Here is an 18,994-nt window from a genome sequence, read left to right on the forward strand (position 1 = left end):
AATTAACAGTTAGATGTGAAGACATACCTGCAATACATCCAGTTCGATCTTCCCACTGTCATGTTTATCAAGCGTTTTGAACATTTCTAGTAGAGAGAGAGAGAAATACAATGTGATTCTGACTCTATGAGAACCTGCCTGCCCATAACAGGTATTGCTAATACCTTTAATTTTATTGTAGTAACTTTTATAAATGTTAAGTTAAAATAATATCCTGTCTACACTCAGGTCATGGGCTTTCCCCAGATAGTTATGTAATTAAAAAAAATTGTATCAAAGAATTGTAATAATAATGGTAATGTAAAAGACACTTTTATCCAAGGCAATTTACAGTGTACAATATCCAGAAATGCAAGCACCATGCTCTGGATTGAGCCATTGGAACCACCTCTATTAGAAGGCATTATGAAGTCAAAAACCACTCACTGAATAGCATTTCCAGTCGTATCAGGCAGCCCATGAAGCAGTCAAAGTCAATGGCGTACTCTGAGTTAGCGTACCGAGACACAATTAGCTGGAGCACCTCGCTGTTAAGCTTAAACCCTGCGATAATAATAAACATCATAATAAAAAACTGGCCCAGCATTTCAACCAAAGTCCTAATACAACAATTAGTTATGGACTGACCCATGTAAATGTTGTTGTTGTGTGAGATGGGGGTAAATGAACCAGCGTGATGCTGCATTCTAATAAATATTTGCAGTTAACAAACAAATGCATTTGAATTGATAATATTACAATAGTAGGAATGTTGTGGCAGTGGTAGTTGTGGTAACATACAGTAAGTAATGCGACTTTAAAGAGATACTGCGCATACACAAGCAGCTAGCATACACAAGAAGCTAGCATACACTAGTGAGTAGCATACGCTAGCGTACCTGTAGACTTCCAGTTATTGTGCTAACACTAGTTAGCATTGGCTTGCAAAACTACCACTAATTGCCAGAATCTCGCAATATACCTTTAAATGTGTTTAAAGAAGTTCTCCAACTCTCCATAAAGGAAAGAGTGTGTTGTGATGAACCTATTTGTCTATTGACTCTGATATGTCTGTGCTAGTGTACAATTGGCAATGTTTTCCTGCAGGACAATACTCCGTTACATGTAGGTAGATGTCTTTTGTGTGTGTAATTTTACCCCCTTTTTCTCCCCAATTTCGTGATATCCAATTGGTAGTTACGATCTTGTCTCATCGCTGCAACTCCCCAACAGGCTCGGGAGAGGCGAAGGTCGAGTCATGAGTCCTCCGAAACATCACCCGCCAAGCCACGCTGCTTCTTAACACCTGCTCGCTTAACCCGGAAGCCAGCCACACCAATGTGTTGGAGGAAACACCATTCAACTGACGTCAGCTTGCAGGCACCCGGCCCGCCACAAGGAGTCGCTAGATTGCAATGAGCCAAGGAAAGCCCCCCTGGCCAAACCCTCCCCTTACCCGGACGACGCTGGGCCAATTTTGCACCGCCCTATGGGACTCCCGGTCACAGCTGGCTGTGACACAGCCTGGGATCGAACCCCAGGCTGTAGTGACGCCTCAACACTGCGATGCAGTGACTTAGACCGCTGCGCCACTCGGGAGGCATGCATGTAGGTAGATTTCTAATACTCTTCTGTTTAACTACATTGAGTGTACAAAACATTAAGAAGACACCCTTTTGCCCTCCGATCAATCTCAATTCGTCGGGGCATGGACTCTACAAGGTGTCGAAAGCGTTCCACAGGGATGCTGGCCCATGTTGACTCCAATGCTTCCCACAGTTGTGTCAAGTTGGCTGGATGTCCTTTGGGTGGTGGACCATTCTTGATACACACGGGAAACTATTGAGCATGAAAAACCCAGCAGCGTTTCAGTTCTTGACACATTCAAACCGGTGTGTCTGGCATAGCCATGGAAGTAGGGGTGCTGAGGGTGCTGCAGCACCCCCTGATAAATTACAATTTAAAAAATAATTTATTTTACAAAATAATTATGGGAATAAAATCACAATTAGTGCACTAGGTCTTTTTTACTCCTGTATGAGCAGAGAACAATAGTCGTCAGCAGAGCGGGGAGGAAAAAGACCCCCCAAAAACATGTTCCCGCGGCCATGGCGCCTGTACCTACTACCATAGCCCTACTGGAACCTACTGTAAATATTGTTTCTTGCCCATTCACCACCTGAATGGCACACATACACAAGCCATGTCTCAATTGTCTCAAGGCTTAAAAATCCTTATTTAAACTGTCTCTTCCCCATCTACACTGATTGAAGTGAATTTAACAAGTGACATCAATAAGGGATCATAGCTTTCACCTGGATTCACCTGGTCAGTCTATGTCATGGAAAGAGCATGTTTTGTACACTCTGTAAATTAAATGGTTAAAAAAGTCAATGTTTCTTAACAATACCTGCTTCAGTCAACGCCCCCCTCATCTCGTGGGTGCTCATCGTGCCAGAGTTGTCAGAGTCGTAACTTTTGAAGATTTCCTACAGGACATCAAAATTATTGACAGACTCAAATACCAGTGATAGGTTTCAATGCAAATAGAGTTTCAGTATTGTACACTCAGCACAGTCTCTGCCTTTAATCTTACCAAATAAATCTGGATCTTAGTCCACAAAGTATGGAACTCAATCAGGCCCAACTTTGCAGTACCATCCCTCTGATTGTGGTCAAGGCAGAACATATCATAATATATGCCATTTAGCAGACACTTTTATCCAAAGCGGCTTACAGTAGTACGTGCATAAATGTTTCTACAAAAGTGTGTGCATACATTTTACCCTGTGGGAACAGAGCCCACGACTTTGGTGTTGCAAGCACCATGCTCTACCAACTGTGCCACACAGGAACAATTTCCTAATACCACATGTTGAAAAGTAAAATGTGTATTTTTCCATATCATATCGAGAGTGAATGGTTCATTCTACTATAGGAAAGGATACATCCAACAGACTGATGATGTGACGACAGGTCTCAAGGCTAAATCCATCAGTTTTGACGTGAGATCCTTGAAAACAGAGTGGCAAAAAGTAAAGCTTAGATACCGTACTATTAACACATACTGGGTCCATCTTTATGAACATTTAAGTTTAAACTTTTTCTGTGTCAAAATACACATCAGGCAATTCAAATCATCAATGTAGTTGCACGTGATACATGTACATTTTAGTCAGTTATCCAGAGCGACTTACAGGAGCAATTAGGGTTAAGGGTATATCAACAGATTTTTCACCTAGTTGGCTCAGGGATTTGAACCAGTGACCTTTCGGTTACTGGCCCAACGGTCTTAGCTGCTAGGTTACCTTCCGCCCTGTATAGCTGTTCCCATAAGATAACCTGGCACATTTAGCCCTATGCTAACCTGACAAGCTCGTCGGTGATTATTTCCTGTGACAAATTCCGCGTCAGCCTATCTTAGACTTTATATCCACCAACCAATGGCATTTCTTAAAATAGGTCAATTTGGCCACCAGAGGGATATTTTAAACCTCCAAATGTAAGGTTAACTTTTGTTTCACTTGGTTTGTAAAGTGTAGTGTCCCAATATTGTATGATCCTTGACCAGGCTACTAGCTACTAACGTTAGACAAAACTAAAAAGGCATGTTTTTTCCCATATATGACAAAATCGCACATTTTTGCTTATCCGTTTCACACACATCCATGTGCTTTTACAGGGAAAAGAAAAAGGAGGTCTATACAACATTTAAGTTTATCGTACATAGTAAAAAAAAAAAGTCTAAGAGCCTTATAGTCTTGTTAAATAGCTGTCATGTACCTCCATTACAATCGCTGCCAGGTGGCATACACGCTAAACCGGTTCACTGTGAATCTGCGGGGTACAGTATCAGTGGGTTCGAGGCCCCCTTGTGTCAAGCTTTTTTGTTAAGGAAAAAATTGTTCTCTGCTGGTCCTCAATGATCGATTCAAATATGTGACGAAATAGATGATTATAATAATGCATGTAAAACGTTGTACATGTACAGTGGGGAAAAAAAGTATTTAGTCAGCCACCAATTGTGCAAGTTCTCCCACTTAAAAATATGAGAGAGGCCTGTAATTTTCATCATAGGTACACGTCAACTATGACAGACAAATTGAGAAAAAAAAATCCAGAAAATCACATTGTAGGATTTTTTATGAATTTATTTGCAAATTATGGTGGAAAATAAGTATTTGGTCACCTACAAACAAGCAAGATTTCTGGCTCTCACAGACCTGTAACTTCTTCTTTAAGAGGGTCCTCTGTCCTCCACTCGTTACCTGTATTAATGGCACCTGTTTGAACTTGTTATCAGTATAAAAGACACCTGTCCACAACCTCAAACAGTCACACTCCACTATGGCCAAGACCAAAGAGCTGTCAAAGGACACCAGAAACAAAATTATAGACCTGCACCAGGCTGGGAAGACTGAATCTGCAATAGGTAAGCAGCTTGGTTTGAAGAAATCAACTGTGGGAGCAATTATTAGGAAATGGAAGACATACAAGACCACTGATAATCTCCCTCGATCTGGGGCTCCACGCAAGATCTCACCCCGTGGGGTCAAAATGATCACAAGAACGGTGAGCAAAAATCCCAGAACCACACGGGGGGACCTAGTGAATGACCTGCAGAGAGCTGGGACCAAAGTAACAAAGCCTACCATCAGTAACACACTACGCCGCCAGGGACTCAAATCCTGCAGTGCCAGACGTGTCCCCCTGCTTAAGCCAGTACATGTCCAGGCCCGTCTGAAGTTTGCTAGAGTGCATTTGGATGATCCAGAAGAGGATTGGGAGAATGTCATATGGTCAGATGAAACCAAAATAGAACTTTTTGGTAAAAACTCAACTCGTCGTGTTTGGAGGACAAAGAATGCTGAGTTGCATCCAAATAACACCATACCTACTGTGAAGCATGGGGGTGGAACATCATGCTTTGGGGCTGTTTTTCTGCAAAGGGACCAGGACGACTGATCCGTGTAAAGGAAAGAATGAATGGGGCCATGTATCGTGAGATTTTGAGTGAAAACCTCCTTCCATCAGCAAGGGCATTGAAGATGAAACGTGGCTGGGTCTTTCAGCATGACAATGATCCCAAACACACCGCCCGGGCAACGAAGGAGTGGCTTCGTAAGAAGCATTTCAAGGTCCTGGAGTGGCCTAGCCAGTCTCCAGATCTCAACCCCATAGAAAATCTTTGGAGGGAGTTGAAAGTCCGTGTTGCCCAGCGACAGCCCCAAAACATCACTGCTCTAGAGGAGATCTGCATGGAGGAATGGGCCAAAATACCAGCAACAGTGTGTGAAAACCTTGTGAAGACTTACAGAAAACGTTTGACATGTGTCATTGCCAACAAAGGGTATATAACAAAGTATTGAGAAACTTTTGTTATTGACCAAATACTTATTTTCCACCATAATTTGCAAATAAATTCATTAAAAATCCTACAATGTGATTTTCTGGAGAAAAAAATTCTCATTTTGTCTGTCATAGTTGACGTGTACCTATGATGAAAATTACAGGCCTCTCTCATCTTTTTAAGTGGGAGAACTTGCACAATTGGTGGCTGACTAAATACTTTTTTCCCCACTGTATTTGGTATGCTAGGCCTATGTAGAATAATAATTAATCATTAAAGTTAAGTGTCCAGTGAAAATCTCACTTTTAAAAGTTCATATTCTTTTAACTCATACCCAAATAATGTTGTTGACTCAACCTATACTCCTATTTGTTGGCCAAAGCATAAATTTGAGAAAAAACACTTTAAAAACCTCCACCTTAAACTTTTATCTCAAAAAGACGGTTTCAAAAATGCTTGCTATTTCCTCATAGAGTATGACGTCATACTCCTTAGGAGGATGAGCTGGCCAATCAGCGGTCTAAAGGTGTATGAGCTGGCTATTCAGCGGTCTACTCTGATAAATCTTTTTAACGACCAGTATAGGCCCACACCATTCTGTTGTTGGGGTACACCTACACCATTCCAACACAGAAAAGCTGCTTTTTAACATGCATAATAGCCCATTTTTGTAAGGACAACTATTTCACTCATTTTGTAAGTAATTATAGGTCATATTTCATAGAAATCTGGAAACACTAGAGAGTTACTGTAGGTGATCTTGCGAGACATTGATGCAGCTTTGATGTAAACTTTATTAAACAAGCACTATTCTGAGAACCGTTGCTTCTGTTCGCTCTGGCAGCACTAACGTTAATGTAAACCTTACACCCCTGTAGCAGTAGCTTACGTGTTGGTCTGCAATAGGGACTCCAAGAAGCTCCTCATTAAAAATATTTGTAAACTTCATTTACAAGGTTTTGGCCGCACTTTGCAACACACTATAACAATAAATGTAATTCTACATTTCAAGGGAAAAAACAATATCTCACCTGGGATTCCAACATGCCGAAAATAGGGAAAATTACCAGGAGCCAGGCTCGTTACACTGTGAGCTTATCATTTAGTTGAGATTTCAAGTGTGTTTTAGTAACTTTGAATAGCAGATCGTGCGGTTTGACTTCTTTTAAGGACATTTTTATGAAAACGTGTTAGATCACGTCCACCTACGTCAACATTTGTAATTGGCTGATGAGGAATTTGTGAACGGACATAATCACTGCCACCTGGTCAGGTTAGCAATGTGCCAGGTTATGTAATGGGAACACCTAAAATGTAGTGTTTTATCACGTGTAACTACGTCAATTATTTAAATTGGGATGGAGAAAATGTTTTCTAATGTTCGTAAATATTACAGTGGCTTGCGAAAGTATTCACCCCCCTTGACATTTTTCCTCTTTTGTTGCCTTACAACCTGGAATTAAAATGGATTTTTTGGGGGGGTTTGTATCATTTCATTTACACAACATGCCTACCACTTTGAAGATGCAAAATATTTTTTTGGGGTGAAACAAACAAGAAATAAGACCAAAAAAAACAGAAAACTTGAGGGTGCATAACTATTCACCCCCCCCCCCCCCCCCCCCAAGTCAATATTTGTAGAGCCACCTTTTGCAGCAATTACAGCTGCAAGTCTCTTGGGGTATGTCTCTATAAGCTTGGCACATCTAGCCTCTGGGTTTTTTTTTTCTTCAAGGCAAAACTGCTCCAGCTCCTTCAAGTTGGATGGGTTCCGCTGGTGTACAGCAATCTTTAAGTCATACCACAGATTATCAATTGGATTGAGGTCTGGGCTTTGACTAGGACATTCCAAGACATTTAAATGTTTCCCCTTAAACCACTCGAGTGTTGCTTTAGCAGTATGCTTAGGGTCATTGTCCTGCTGAAAGGTGAACCTCCGTCCCAGTCTCAAATCTCTGGAAGAACTTCCCTGTATTTAGCGCTATCCATCATTCCTTCATTTCTGACCAGATTCCCAGTCCCTGCCAATGAAAACATCCCCACAGCATGATGCTGCCACCACCATGCTTCACTGTGGGGAGGGTGTTCTCAGGGTGATGAGAGGTGTTGGGTTTGCGCCAGACATAGCGTTTTCCTTGATGGCCAAAAATCTCAATTTTAGTCTCATCTGACTTCTTCTATATGTTTGGGGAGTCTCCCACATGCCTTTTGGCGAGCACCAAACGTGTTTGCTTATTTTTTTCCTTAAGCAATGGCTTTTTTCTGGCCACTCTTCCGTAAAGCCCAGCTCTGTGGAGTTTACGGCTTAAAGTGGTCCTATGGACAGATACTCCAATCTCCGCTGTGGAGCTTTGCAGCTCCTTCAGGGTTGTCTTTGGTCTCTTTGTTGCCTCTGATTAATGCCCTCCTTGCCTGGTCCATGAGTTTTGGTGGGCGGCCCTCTCTTGGCAGGTTTGTTGTGGTGCCATATTCTTTCCATTTTTTAATAATAGATTTAATGGTGCTCTGTGGGATGTTCAAAGTGTCAGATATTTTTGTATAACCCAACCCTGATCTGTGGTTCTCCACAACATTGTTCCTGACCTGTTTGGAGAGCTCCTTGGTCTTCATGGTGCCGCTTGCTTAGTGGTGCCCCTTGCTTAGTGGTGTTGCAGACTCTGGGGCCTTTCAGAACAGGTGTATTTACAGATGAAGTCGGAAGTTTACATACACTTAGGTTGGAGTCATTAAAACTCGTTTTTGAACCACTCCACAAATTTCTTGTTAACAATCTATAGTTTTGGCAAGTCGGTTAAGACATCTGCTTTGTGCATGACACATGTACTTTTTCCAACAATTGTTTACAGACAGATTATTTCACTTATAATTCACTGTATCACAATTCCAGTGGGTCAGAAGTTTACATACACTAAGTTGACTGTGCCTTTAAACAGCTTGGAAAATTACAGAAAATGATGTCATGGCTTTAGAAGCTTCTGATAGGCTAATTGACATCATTTGAGTCAATAGGAGATGTACCTGTGGCTGTATTTCAAGGGCTATCTTCAAACTCAGTGCCTCTTTGCTTGACATCATGGGAAAATCAAAAGAAATCAGCCAAGTGTTGAAATTGTAGACCTCCACAAGTCTGGTTCATCCTTGGGAGCAATTTCCAAACGCCTGAAGGTACCACGTTCATCTGTACAAACAATAGTACGCAAGTATAAACACCATGGGACCACGCAGCCATCATATCGCTCAGGAAGGAGACGTGTTCTGTCTCCTAGAGATGAACGTACTTTGGTGCAAAAAGTGCAAATAAATCCCAGAACAACAGCAAAGGACCTTGTGAAGATGCTGGAGGAAACAGGTACAAAAGTATCTATATCCACAGTAAAACGAGTCCTATATCGACGTAACCTGAAAGGCGGCTCAGCAAGGAAGAAGCCACTGATCCAAAACCGCCATAAAAAAAGCCAGACTACGGTTTGCAACTGCACATTGGGACAAAGATCGTACTTTTTGGAGAAATGTCCTCAAGTCTGATTAAGCAAAAATAGAACTGTTTGGCCATAATGACCATCGTTGTGTTTGGAGGAAAAAGGGGGTTGCTTGCCAGCCGAAGAACACCATCCCAACCGTGAAGCACAGGGGTGGCAACATCATGCTGTGGGGGTGCCTTACTGCAGAAGGGACTGGTGCACTTCACAAAATAGATGGCATCATGAGGAAGGAAAATTATGTGGATATATTGAAGCAACATCTCAAGACATCACTCAGGAAGTTAAAGCTTGGTCGCAAATGGGTCTTCCAAATGGACAATGACCCCAAGCATACTTCCAAAGTTGTGGCAAAATGGTTTAAGGACAACAAAGTCAAGGTATTGGAGTGGCCATCACAAAGCCCTGACCTCAATCCTATAGAAAATTTGTGGGCAGAACTGAAAAAGTGTGTGCGAGCAAGGAGGCCTACAAACCTGACTCAGTTACACCAGCTCTGTCAGGAGGAATTTGCCAAAATTCACCCAACTTGTGGAAGGCTACCCGAAACGTTTGACCTAAGTTAAACAATTTAAAGGCAATGCTACCAAATACTAATTGAGTGTATGTAAACTTCTGACCCACTGGGAATGTGATGAAAGAAATAAAAGCTGAAATAAATCATTCTCTCTACTATTATTCTGACATTTCACATTCTTAAAATAAAGTGGTGATCCTAACTGACCTAAGACGGAATTTTTACTAGGATTAAATGTCAGGAATTGTGAAAAACTGAGTTTAAATGTATTTGGATAAGGTGTATGTAAACTTCCGACTTCAACTGTATACTGAGATCATGTGACAGATCATGTGACACTTAGATTGCACACAGGTTGACTTTAACTAATTATGTGACTTCTGAAGGTAATTGGTTGCACCAGATCTTATTTAGGGGCTTCATAGCAAAGGGGTTAAATACATATGCTTGCACCACTTCCGTTATTTATCTTTTAGAATTTAGAAGTTATTTTTTTCATTTCACTTCACCATTTTGGACTATTTTGTGTATGTCCATTACATGAAATCCAAATTAAAATCAAATTAAATTACAGGTTGTAATGCAACAAAATAGGAAAAACGCCAAGGGGGATGAATACTTGTGCAAGGCACTTTAGACCCACTGTATCTCATCACAGATGATGCATCATCATGTATATCCTTTACTTACTCTGCGTGACCACTCTGTTTAAAATCTGTTGAAGTTCAAAGGCAGAAACTTCGGAATCCTGTCAATATGAAATGAATATATTAGAAAGGAAAATAAGATTATGTGACTGATGTAAATAAAGAACTAAAAGAATATAGAAAGACATACAGTTCCAGCAATCTGCGAGAATAGACGTTTGAAGTGGGGATCCACATCACCCTCTGTAATATCATGCTAAAAAGGGTAAAAAAAATAAATAATCTAAAATCATTCATAAATCTCTGTTTAAAATATCATATTGCACTTGGAATTTGCAGCTGGAAGAATAACTCAGTAAACATAAAAACAATATTGTGTTAGAAGATGTTGAGATCAAAAGACAATAAATTACTATGATGTACCTCTTCAACTTCCACACTGATATCCTCTTCCATTGGACTGCAACAAAATACATACAAAGATATACATATAACATACACATACGTTTTTTTTTAAATGTCCTGATTTTACATATGTTTGTCATTGTGCCTTGGTAGCAAAGCATCATTTTCAAATTGAATGAAAATGTATGATCGAACACATGTAGGTGTAAATACACAAAAATACACAAAAATGTATGCACGCATGACTGTAAGTCGCTTTGGATAAAAGCGTCTGCTAAATGGCATATTATTATTATTATTATTATTAAATAATGTCACGCTGCTTCCTTAGCGAGTACCACTTCCTCCTGATTCGGCTCATACCGAGGCTCGAACCCAGGACCTCTGCCACGCAAACACACGTGACCGCACTCCTGAACCGTCTTACCCGGCCACGGCACAAAAAATAGCTATTTGTCAGCAGAAGTGGGGACACTTCAGGCTGAGGAGTGAGTGTCACATCTCCTCATTTGCTACATAGGCCTACATTATATAAAACCTTATCGTGTTCACAACAGCATCTAGAAACATAAAACCAAGAATGTTAATAAAACAATATGGCACACAACATGGATCTATTCACATGCCTTACAGCATTGCAACATTCGCTTTTTTTTGAGTCCCACTCTATTGCAGGCTGTATAACCTCTTTATAAACTCGGGCCCCACCTGATGGCAGCACGCTTCTCGGAGAAGACTCTCATGACAAAGCTGCCCTTCTTGTGCGGCTCAAACGTGGAGGGGATGATTACATACTCCCCGGGGGGCAGCTTGAAGCGGTCACAGATCTCCCGCAGGTTGATGAAGGTGCTGCTCATTGCCACAGACCTCTGTCTCAGCAGCACATCTGGGCCCAGGTGGATGTTGGTGCGGCCCTTATACTGCCATCAAACACAGAGGGCCATTTTACTGTAGGCTACATTGTGGCATTATACATTGGTTTCAAACAACATCTTACCTTACTTTTTGTGCATTGGGCACTGTACTCAAATATATTTTGGCTCAAAATAAGTTGAGAATGTGATATGAATAGACCAGCCTGAAAATGGCCTTACAGTGCATTCGGAAAGTATTCAGACCCCTTGACTTTTTCCAAATGTTGTTACGTTACAGCCTTATTCTAAAATGGATTAAATTGTTTTTTTCCCTCATCAATCTACAAACTATTCCCCATAATGACAAAGCAAAAACAGGTTTTTAGAAATTTCTGCAAATGTATTAAAAATAAGGAACTGGAATATTACATTTACATAAGTATTCAAACCCTTTACTCAGTACTTTGTTGAAGCACCTTTGGCAGCGATTACAGCCTCGAGTCTTCTTGGGTATGACGCTACAAGCTTGGCACACCTGTATTTGGGGAGTTTCTCCCATTCTTCTCTGCAGATCCTCTCAAGCTGTGTCAGGTTGGATGGGGAGCGTCGCTGCACAGCTATTTTCAGGTCTCTCCAGTGATGTTCGATCGGGTTCAAGTCCGGGCTCTGGCTGGGCCACTCAAGGACATTCAGAGACTTATCCCGAAGACACGTCTGTGTTGTCTTGGCTGTGTGCTTAGGGTCGTTGTCCTGTTGGAAGGTGAACCGTCGCCCCAGTCTGAGGTCCTCAGCACTCTGGGGCAGGTTTTCATCCAGTATCTCTCTGTACTTTGCTCCGTTCATCTTTCCCTCGATCCTGACTAGTCTCCCAGTCCCTGCCGCTGAAAAACATCCCCACAGTATGATGCTGCCACCACCATGCTTCACTGTAGGGATGGTGCCAGGTTTCCTCCAGACGTGACGCTTGGCATTCAGGCCAAAGAGTTCAATCTTTGTTTCATCAGACCAGAGAATCTTGTTTCTCATGTTCTGAGAGTCCTTTAGGTGCCGTTTGGCAAACTCCAAGCGGGCTGTCATGTGCCTTTTACTGAGGAGTGGCTTCCGTCCGGCCACTCTACCATAAAGGCCTGATTGGTGGAGTGCTGCAGAGATGGTTGTCCTTCTGGAAGGTTCTCCCATCTCCACAGAGGAACTCTGGAGCTCAGTCAGAGTGACCATCGGGTTCTTGGTCACCTCCCTGACCAAGGCCCTTCTCCCCCAATTGCTCAGTTTGGCCGGGCGGCCAGCTCTAGGAAGAGTCTTGGTGGTTCCAAACTTCTTCCATTTAAGAATGATGGAGGCCACTGTGTTCCTGGGGACCTTCAATGCTGCAGAAATGTTTTAGTACCCTTCCCCAGATCTGTGCCTCGACACAATCCTGTCTCGGAGCTCTACGGACAATTCCTTCGACCTGGCTTGGTGTTTGCTCTGACATGCACTGTCAACTGTGGGACCTTATATAGACAGGTGTGTGCCTTTCCAAATCAAGTCCAATCAATTGAATATACCACAGGTGGACTCCAATCAAGTTGTAGAAACATGTCAAGAATGTTCAATGGAAACAGGATGCACCTGAGCTAAATTTCGAGTCTCATAGCAAAGGGTCTAAGGTATTTCTGTTGTTAAAAAAATAATTTTGCTAAAATTTCTAAAAACCTGTTTTCGCTTTGTCATTATGGGGTATTGTGTGTAGATTGATGAGGAAAAACATTAATTTAATACATTTTAGAATAAGGTAGCAAAATGTGGAAAAAGTCAAGAGGTCTGAATACTTTCCGAATGCACTGTGTCTATAATTATGCTTGAGTTTCTTTCCTTCTATGTGTTTAAGAACCGTACATACCTCATCAGGAACCTGGAAAACAAACAAAAACAAAACAAACATCAGAATATTAACAAAGAAGCTTTCTGTGAAATTTGACCATTTTATTTTAAAATGGGTTAAGTCAGGGGTAGCCAACTCTCCTCTTGGAGAGCTACTGGGTATGCATGCTTTTGCTCCAGCCCTGATTTAAAACACCAGATTCAGCTAATTCAGGATCTATAAGCAGCTGATACGTAGAAATTCAGATTTCCTGTGTTTTGTATCATATTGTACAATAGCTGATGAAACTAACACTGTAAAAGTGTGAAACAAATGTGATCAGTGTTATTTCCTGATAGTTGCTGGTTAAAAATACTATGGAACAAAAGCCTGCATACCAGAGGAGGGTTGGCCAGTTGGCTGGATGAAGTGGATAAATTCACTAGGGGTGGTGATGTTGCACCTGGTATATAGAAAAGCCAATGGTGTTGAGGTCCCGGCCGAACCTCCTCTCTTTGCGGCCATCTTTTTGCATGAGGCCCACCAAGAAGGTGCAGCCATCCTTGCCATCATGAGGGTCATCATCCACATCATCCAATTTAATGGCAAACTGGGGGTTGGAGCAGAATGTGGCTGCAGAGAAATGGGTGAGAAAAAAGATTCTTGAAAAAAGATTAGTGACTAATTGAGGCACTATCAGAGTTGGCAGGTCTAGCTAAAATTTCCAGTTCAATGACCACTCAAAACCTCAATTTTTTTCCGCAGCAAGAGAAGAGTTGCCACATTTATCCAATAAGTGTCTCCATATTAGCTAGCTAGTGCTGTTAGTTCGTGGTTCTCACATTACTTGTCATGACGTGCACGCGTGCTGCTCTCCTCTCACTCAAGTGACTCAGCTGCCTGCTGCAGCGCTCTCTCAATCAACACACACACAGACAGACTCCTCTGGCCCTCCCTGAACACTATACACTTTTTACTCTAACACAGTGCTTAATTTGAAACGGATCCTGCCGGAACAGAATCCGGCACCTTTCCGTTTAGGACAGTTTTCTCCGGAACCTATTTGGCCGGATCCCGTACCTCTCGTAGCATTAAAAATAATTTTCACTTTTTGCAATGTAAAAATTCTAATGAAAGCGATCAAAGTTCATTCGAGTTGAATCTTCGTTAATTCTCATGCCCCCACAAAAAAACGTCATGTGAAAAAATAGATTTTAAGCCCGGGCCTAATATTCTAAGAGTTAATTTGGGTTGGGCAGGCCCGGGTTTATGGTTTGCGTAACATTGTAACCTATGTTTGAGACCAACGCGCGCCAGTTTCTCTCACATAGCTAGAATGAGATTCACTTTCTATGATCCCTCTCTGCTCTGATAGACATGAACCTGCAACTCTCATCTTTCCAGTGTTGCACTTCTGCTTATAGAATCATCGTCGCGCGAAGGGTTCTGAAGGAACTGCAGCACCCCTGATAAATTGAAATACATTTGGCAAAGTTATAGAATTACTGCTGTCTGTTCAGAAATACATTCAGTCATTCAGAATAGCCTACTACACCATGAGACGGCCTATAATTTAGCCACAGAGGATCAATAGCTTTTTTTTTTATAGCCTAGCTGTAGATTGTAGACTGGGAACGCGCGGAAAATCTGTCAGTGAAAAAACAGCATTCAGACAAAACAGGCCTTTCGCAATATTTTAAATACAATTGAGGGAAAACACAGATTGTAAAGCAAATGGCTCCTATTGAAAATAGAAGACTATTCTGTATACTACCAAAATATTTGATCAACTTCCAAATATTGTTTTACAAAAAAGAGAGAGAGATAGGCGTTTGGCATTAGTGTATCGGCCATCACCAGCAAGTGAGCTGCTCATCATTGGGTGAGTCAGTGAAACTGGAAATCCTTTTTAGGACTATAATTTCCTCTTCATATTGTAGCCTACAATATCTGTCTCCACACACATAGGCCTATGATGGATTCAAGACAAGGTCGTTTTTATTTATCTCAGATTTTCTGTTTCAGTGTCAAAGTAGCCTGCCATTTCGATCATTTGTGCGGTATTAAAAAAGATTCTGCCGAAGTCTCCAGTCATGTAAAATGACGTAGAATTGCATGAAATGCGTTTATAAAAGGCCACATTTTTCTCGGGCCCTAGGTTACTAAAATTTTTCTCAATGTGTACAACTTCTGTAAGTGCCGCTACTCTTCTGCTCTATGCCACTACGCAAATGCGATGATACGCACATTTTTATTTATTTATGTAATGCATTCTGGTACCTCAGAACTCCCCAGGTCACCCATTCTCGCGCTCACTTTTTGCTCCGGCACCTCCCGATTTACAAATTAAGCACTGCTCTAACCATAATGGTAACTATAATGTAATTCATCAGCTGTCCATGACTATTGCAGATAAGATTATTGCAAATAGGCAAGCAGCACAAAATCTTTTACAAGTAGTTTTAAGGCCTACTGTATATAATGTTAGATTATTAGAGATTGACAGGTACTGTACCTGCATTGTTCCTGCATCCTCCGGCGGTAGAACCTACCCTCCACATCCCCTCAAACTGGTAGTGGTTCCAGCGACCCACTTCATCACTGACCAGTGTGTCTGGAGTCAGGTTGCAGATCTCCAGCTTGGAGTACTGCCTCAGGAAATCGGAGTAGGCCATCCTGGATAAGGAACAAGGAGTAGGTTGGTACCATGCACATAAAATATAAAGGAATATGTATTTTATGTATAACATTTGAAAGAGACAAGAATGGAGAAAAACACTTTTTTTTATGTTACAATCAAAGTTGTTTTATGACAGCTGTTTAATGTTTAATACAGTGTTTAGTGTTTAATACAGTGCAATACCAATAGAAAAAAAATAACAGTTTCACCAAAACTCTCCATCTTCAGCAGAGTAGTCTAGCTTGGATTTCTCCTCTGGCCGTACTCCATCCCATTCCCTGGAACTGATGAGAGAGAGAGTTTAGGCTTGTCAGGTGGCTCCCCTAAGTGGTATTACAACATCAGGGAATTTCACAACCAAGAAAGGATGCCTTCTTAGAGGCTTACCAACAGCCTTCTCCCAGCAGCCTGTTGTCAACACAGTATCACAATTTTTAAAGCTTATATACATGAAATTAAGTGTTGTATAATTGTTTGTTGTGTGTGTGCCACAACCATCCAAAATGGTTATATGGTCAATACTGTTACTCAACACTGCTACTAATTTAGTTATGTACTCACTCATCGCTCCAGGCACCCGTCCACTCCACCTGACCCCAGGGGTTTCGGATCCTCACCAGCTCAACTGGAGTCCCATGCAGGTGCACCTTCATTCAATATGAAAATTCGACAGACGGTTACGCTTGACAAGAGGCTACCTGCCTGTCGCGATGCCAAGAGGTTGCTGCAAAACTCACATCATTGACTAACTTCATGCATCATGATCTGTTGTCTAAAATACATATTTTTTAAATTATCTATGTGTCACGTGTCATAATATGACATAATAATAATAGTATGTCACTTAGAATACTACTAATAATAATATCAGTCTTTTTTATGATATTGTCACAGAGACAACATTAAGTTTACTGTTACCAAAACAGTCTTTTGGATGCTCAACATGCACTGTTTAACTAATGTAACTGCTAAAAAGGGTGAACACATGATATTAACTTATTTTACATCTCCTTGATAGTTTTATGCATTGACAAAAGGTTTATTCTTACCTCTTCTGCTGCAGTGATTGAGTATGCATGCCCCTTCACCAGCTTCTGACGAGTAACTGCCTCTGTCTCGTACGCACTTGTTATCTACAGTACCCCAGAACACCACATATCAAAAATGGTTTCCGTTACTGCATACACCAATTTATTCATGTAGGACAGATCCAAACAGATGTATAATTGTATAATTTGTCTTTTCATGTATAAGAGATATATGTAGTTACACATGCCAATCTTAAGGTAGGGTTTCACCCTTTCCTTTGTCTGACAATTTAAAAAACAGTCATGACATCACACCTATATTCAAAAAACTTACTATGGACATTGGGATTCTGGGTTCAAGGTGTAGTCTGCTCACAATTAAAAAGCATTTTGGTGTCTCCCAAAGGTACAGTAACACGTCAGGACCTTGGCAGCATTATATTTATTGGTTATTGTAATGTACAACTGGAACATTATGTATTTAAAGATGACTCATCAAAAACACCCTTACATCAATGGAGCAGCCCAAAAGAGAACCCAGCCCGAGGGCCTTCTTCATGATTTTGAACAGGTATGGTGGGGCTTTGCTAAGAATATATGTCTCAGCGATGCCCCCAGTGAAGTCCTCAAAGCCTTCAGAGGTGGAGCCCCCAGACAAGGCCTCGTAGGAACTGTTGACTCTACAGAGAAAATTATGTTTGGTTATATCAAAATCAAATACAGTGTCATCAACACATCTCTTGAAAAAAACAAAGTAAGAATCCATCTTTGTTTAATCATGTCAGAAAACACCAAATCAAACAAAACAGTTGGAACTAAATTGGATAACAACCCACAAAGAAAAAGCAAAGAGGGAAGGTAAAAAAATAAATAACTTGAGATGCTCAATTTGTTAAGACCTCGATAAATTTGGGGATCTTGAGACGAAATCCCTTGCATATAAATAAAGTGAGGTGGAGAACCATGATAGAACCCTTATGCTTCCAAGGAGACCAAGATGATTAATAAGATTTTATAAGCAATTATTAACATTTATGTGCATTAACCCTCATACTACCAACATATTTTACATACATGGTTTACCAACTGGGGTCATTTTGACCCCAAGAATAAACTATTGGAAAAAGCAACAATCATAGCAAAATATGAAGTTAATTCTCATCAAACATCATAAGACATGTAAATCATGTTATCTAAAATAAAATAAACAAAACAGACTGGTATTTTAGCAAATGTACAGGTCATTTGCATATTCTGTCAAACTAAAATATATATTTTTCCCCTTAAATAATGTGCAACTTTTTTCCAAAGTACAATCCACATAAGTACAAAAAAACTGATTTACAGTCATTTGATTGAAGTACAATTTTTTTGCTAGCTAGACAAATATGTTGGAGGTAGATAAGTGATAATGCACGGATGTATTATAAACCATGACCACTGATTTGACACCCCCCCAAAAAAATAAAAATAAATGATCAGTCTATAATTTTAATGGTAGGTTTATTTGAACAGTGAGAGACAGAATAACAACAAAAAAATCCAGAAAAACGCATGTCAACATTTTTATAAATTGATTAGCATTTTAATGAGGGAAATAAGTATTTGACCCCCTCTCAATCAGAAAGCTTTCTGGCTCCCAGGTGTCTTTTATACAGGTAACGAGCTGAGATTAGGACACTCTTAAAGGGAGTGCTCCTAATCTCAGCTTGTTACCTGTATAAAAGACACCTGTCCACAGAAGCAATCAATCAATCCGATTCCAAACTCTCCACCATGGCCAAGACCAAAGAGCTCTCCAAGGATGTCAGGGACAAGATTGTAGACCTACACAAGGCTGGAATGGGCTACAAGACCATTGCCAAGCAGCTTGGTGAGAAGGTGACAACAGTTGGTGCGATTATTCGCAAATGGAAGAAACACAAAAGACCTGTCAATCTCCCTCGGCCTGGGGCTCCTGCAAGATCTCACCTCGTGGAGTTACAATGATCATGAGAATGGTGAGGAATCAGCCCAGAACTACACAGGAGGATCTTGTCAATGATCTCAAGGCAGCTGGCACCATAGTCACCAAGAAAACAATTGGTAACACACTACGCCGTGAAGGACGGAAATCCTGCAGCGCCCGCAAGGTCCCCCTGCTCAAGAAAGCACATATACAGGGCCGTCTGAAGTTTGCCAATGAACATCTGAATGAGCTCTTTGGCATCAA

General features: G+C 41.0%; 1 protein-coding gene across 1 annotated transcript in view; it reads right to left on the minus strand.

Annotated features, from left to right (window-relative positions):
• Positions 1–18,994, minus strand: part of LOC311130478 (calpain-2 catalytic subunit-like) — a 32,349-nt gene that overhangs the window by 2,049 nt on the left and 11,306 nt on the right. The window contains exons 5-20 of the mRNA XM_084163216.1: positions 17,294–17,462; positions 16,804–16,887; positions 16,316–16,401; positions 15,964–16,038; positions 15,590–15,750; positions 13,538–13,707; positions 13,114–13,125; positions 11,086–11,297; positions 10,396–10,432; positions 10,163–10,228; positions 10,016–10,073; positions 2,928–2,992; positions 2,576–2,644; positions 2,390–2,468; positions 427–543; positions 28–86 (exon numbers count right to left, since the gene is read on the minus strand). Of these exons, the coding sequence (XP_084019342.1) occupies positions 28–86; positions 427–543; positions 2,390–2,468; positions 2,576–2,644; positions 2,928–2,992; positions 10,016–10,073; positions 10,163–10,228; positions 10,396–10,432; positions 11,086–11,297; positions 13,114–13,125; positions 13,538–13,707; positions 15,590–15,750; positions 15,964–16,038; positions 16,316–16,401; positions 16,804–16,887; positions 17,294–17,462 (1,519 nt within the window). The remainder of the gene's footprint in view (positions 1–27; positions 87–426; positions 544–2,389; positions 2,469–2,575; positions 2,645–2,927; positions 2,993–10,015; positions 10,074–10,162; positions 10,229–10,395; positions 10,433–11,085; positions 11,298–13,113; positions 13,126–13,537; positions 13,708–15,589; positions 15,751–15,963; positions 16,039–16,315; positions 16,402–16,803; positions 16,888–17,293; positions 17,463–18,994) is intronic.

Source organism: Coregonus lavaretus (assembly GCF_964263955.1).
Source record: "Coregonus lavaretus genome assembly, chromosome: 6".
NCBI lineage: Eukaryota > Metazoa > Chordata > Actinopteri > Salmoniformes > Salmonidae > Coregonus > Coregonus lavaretus.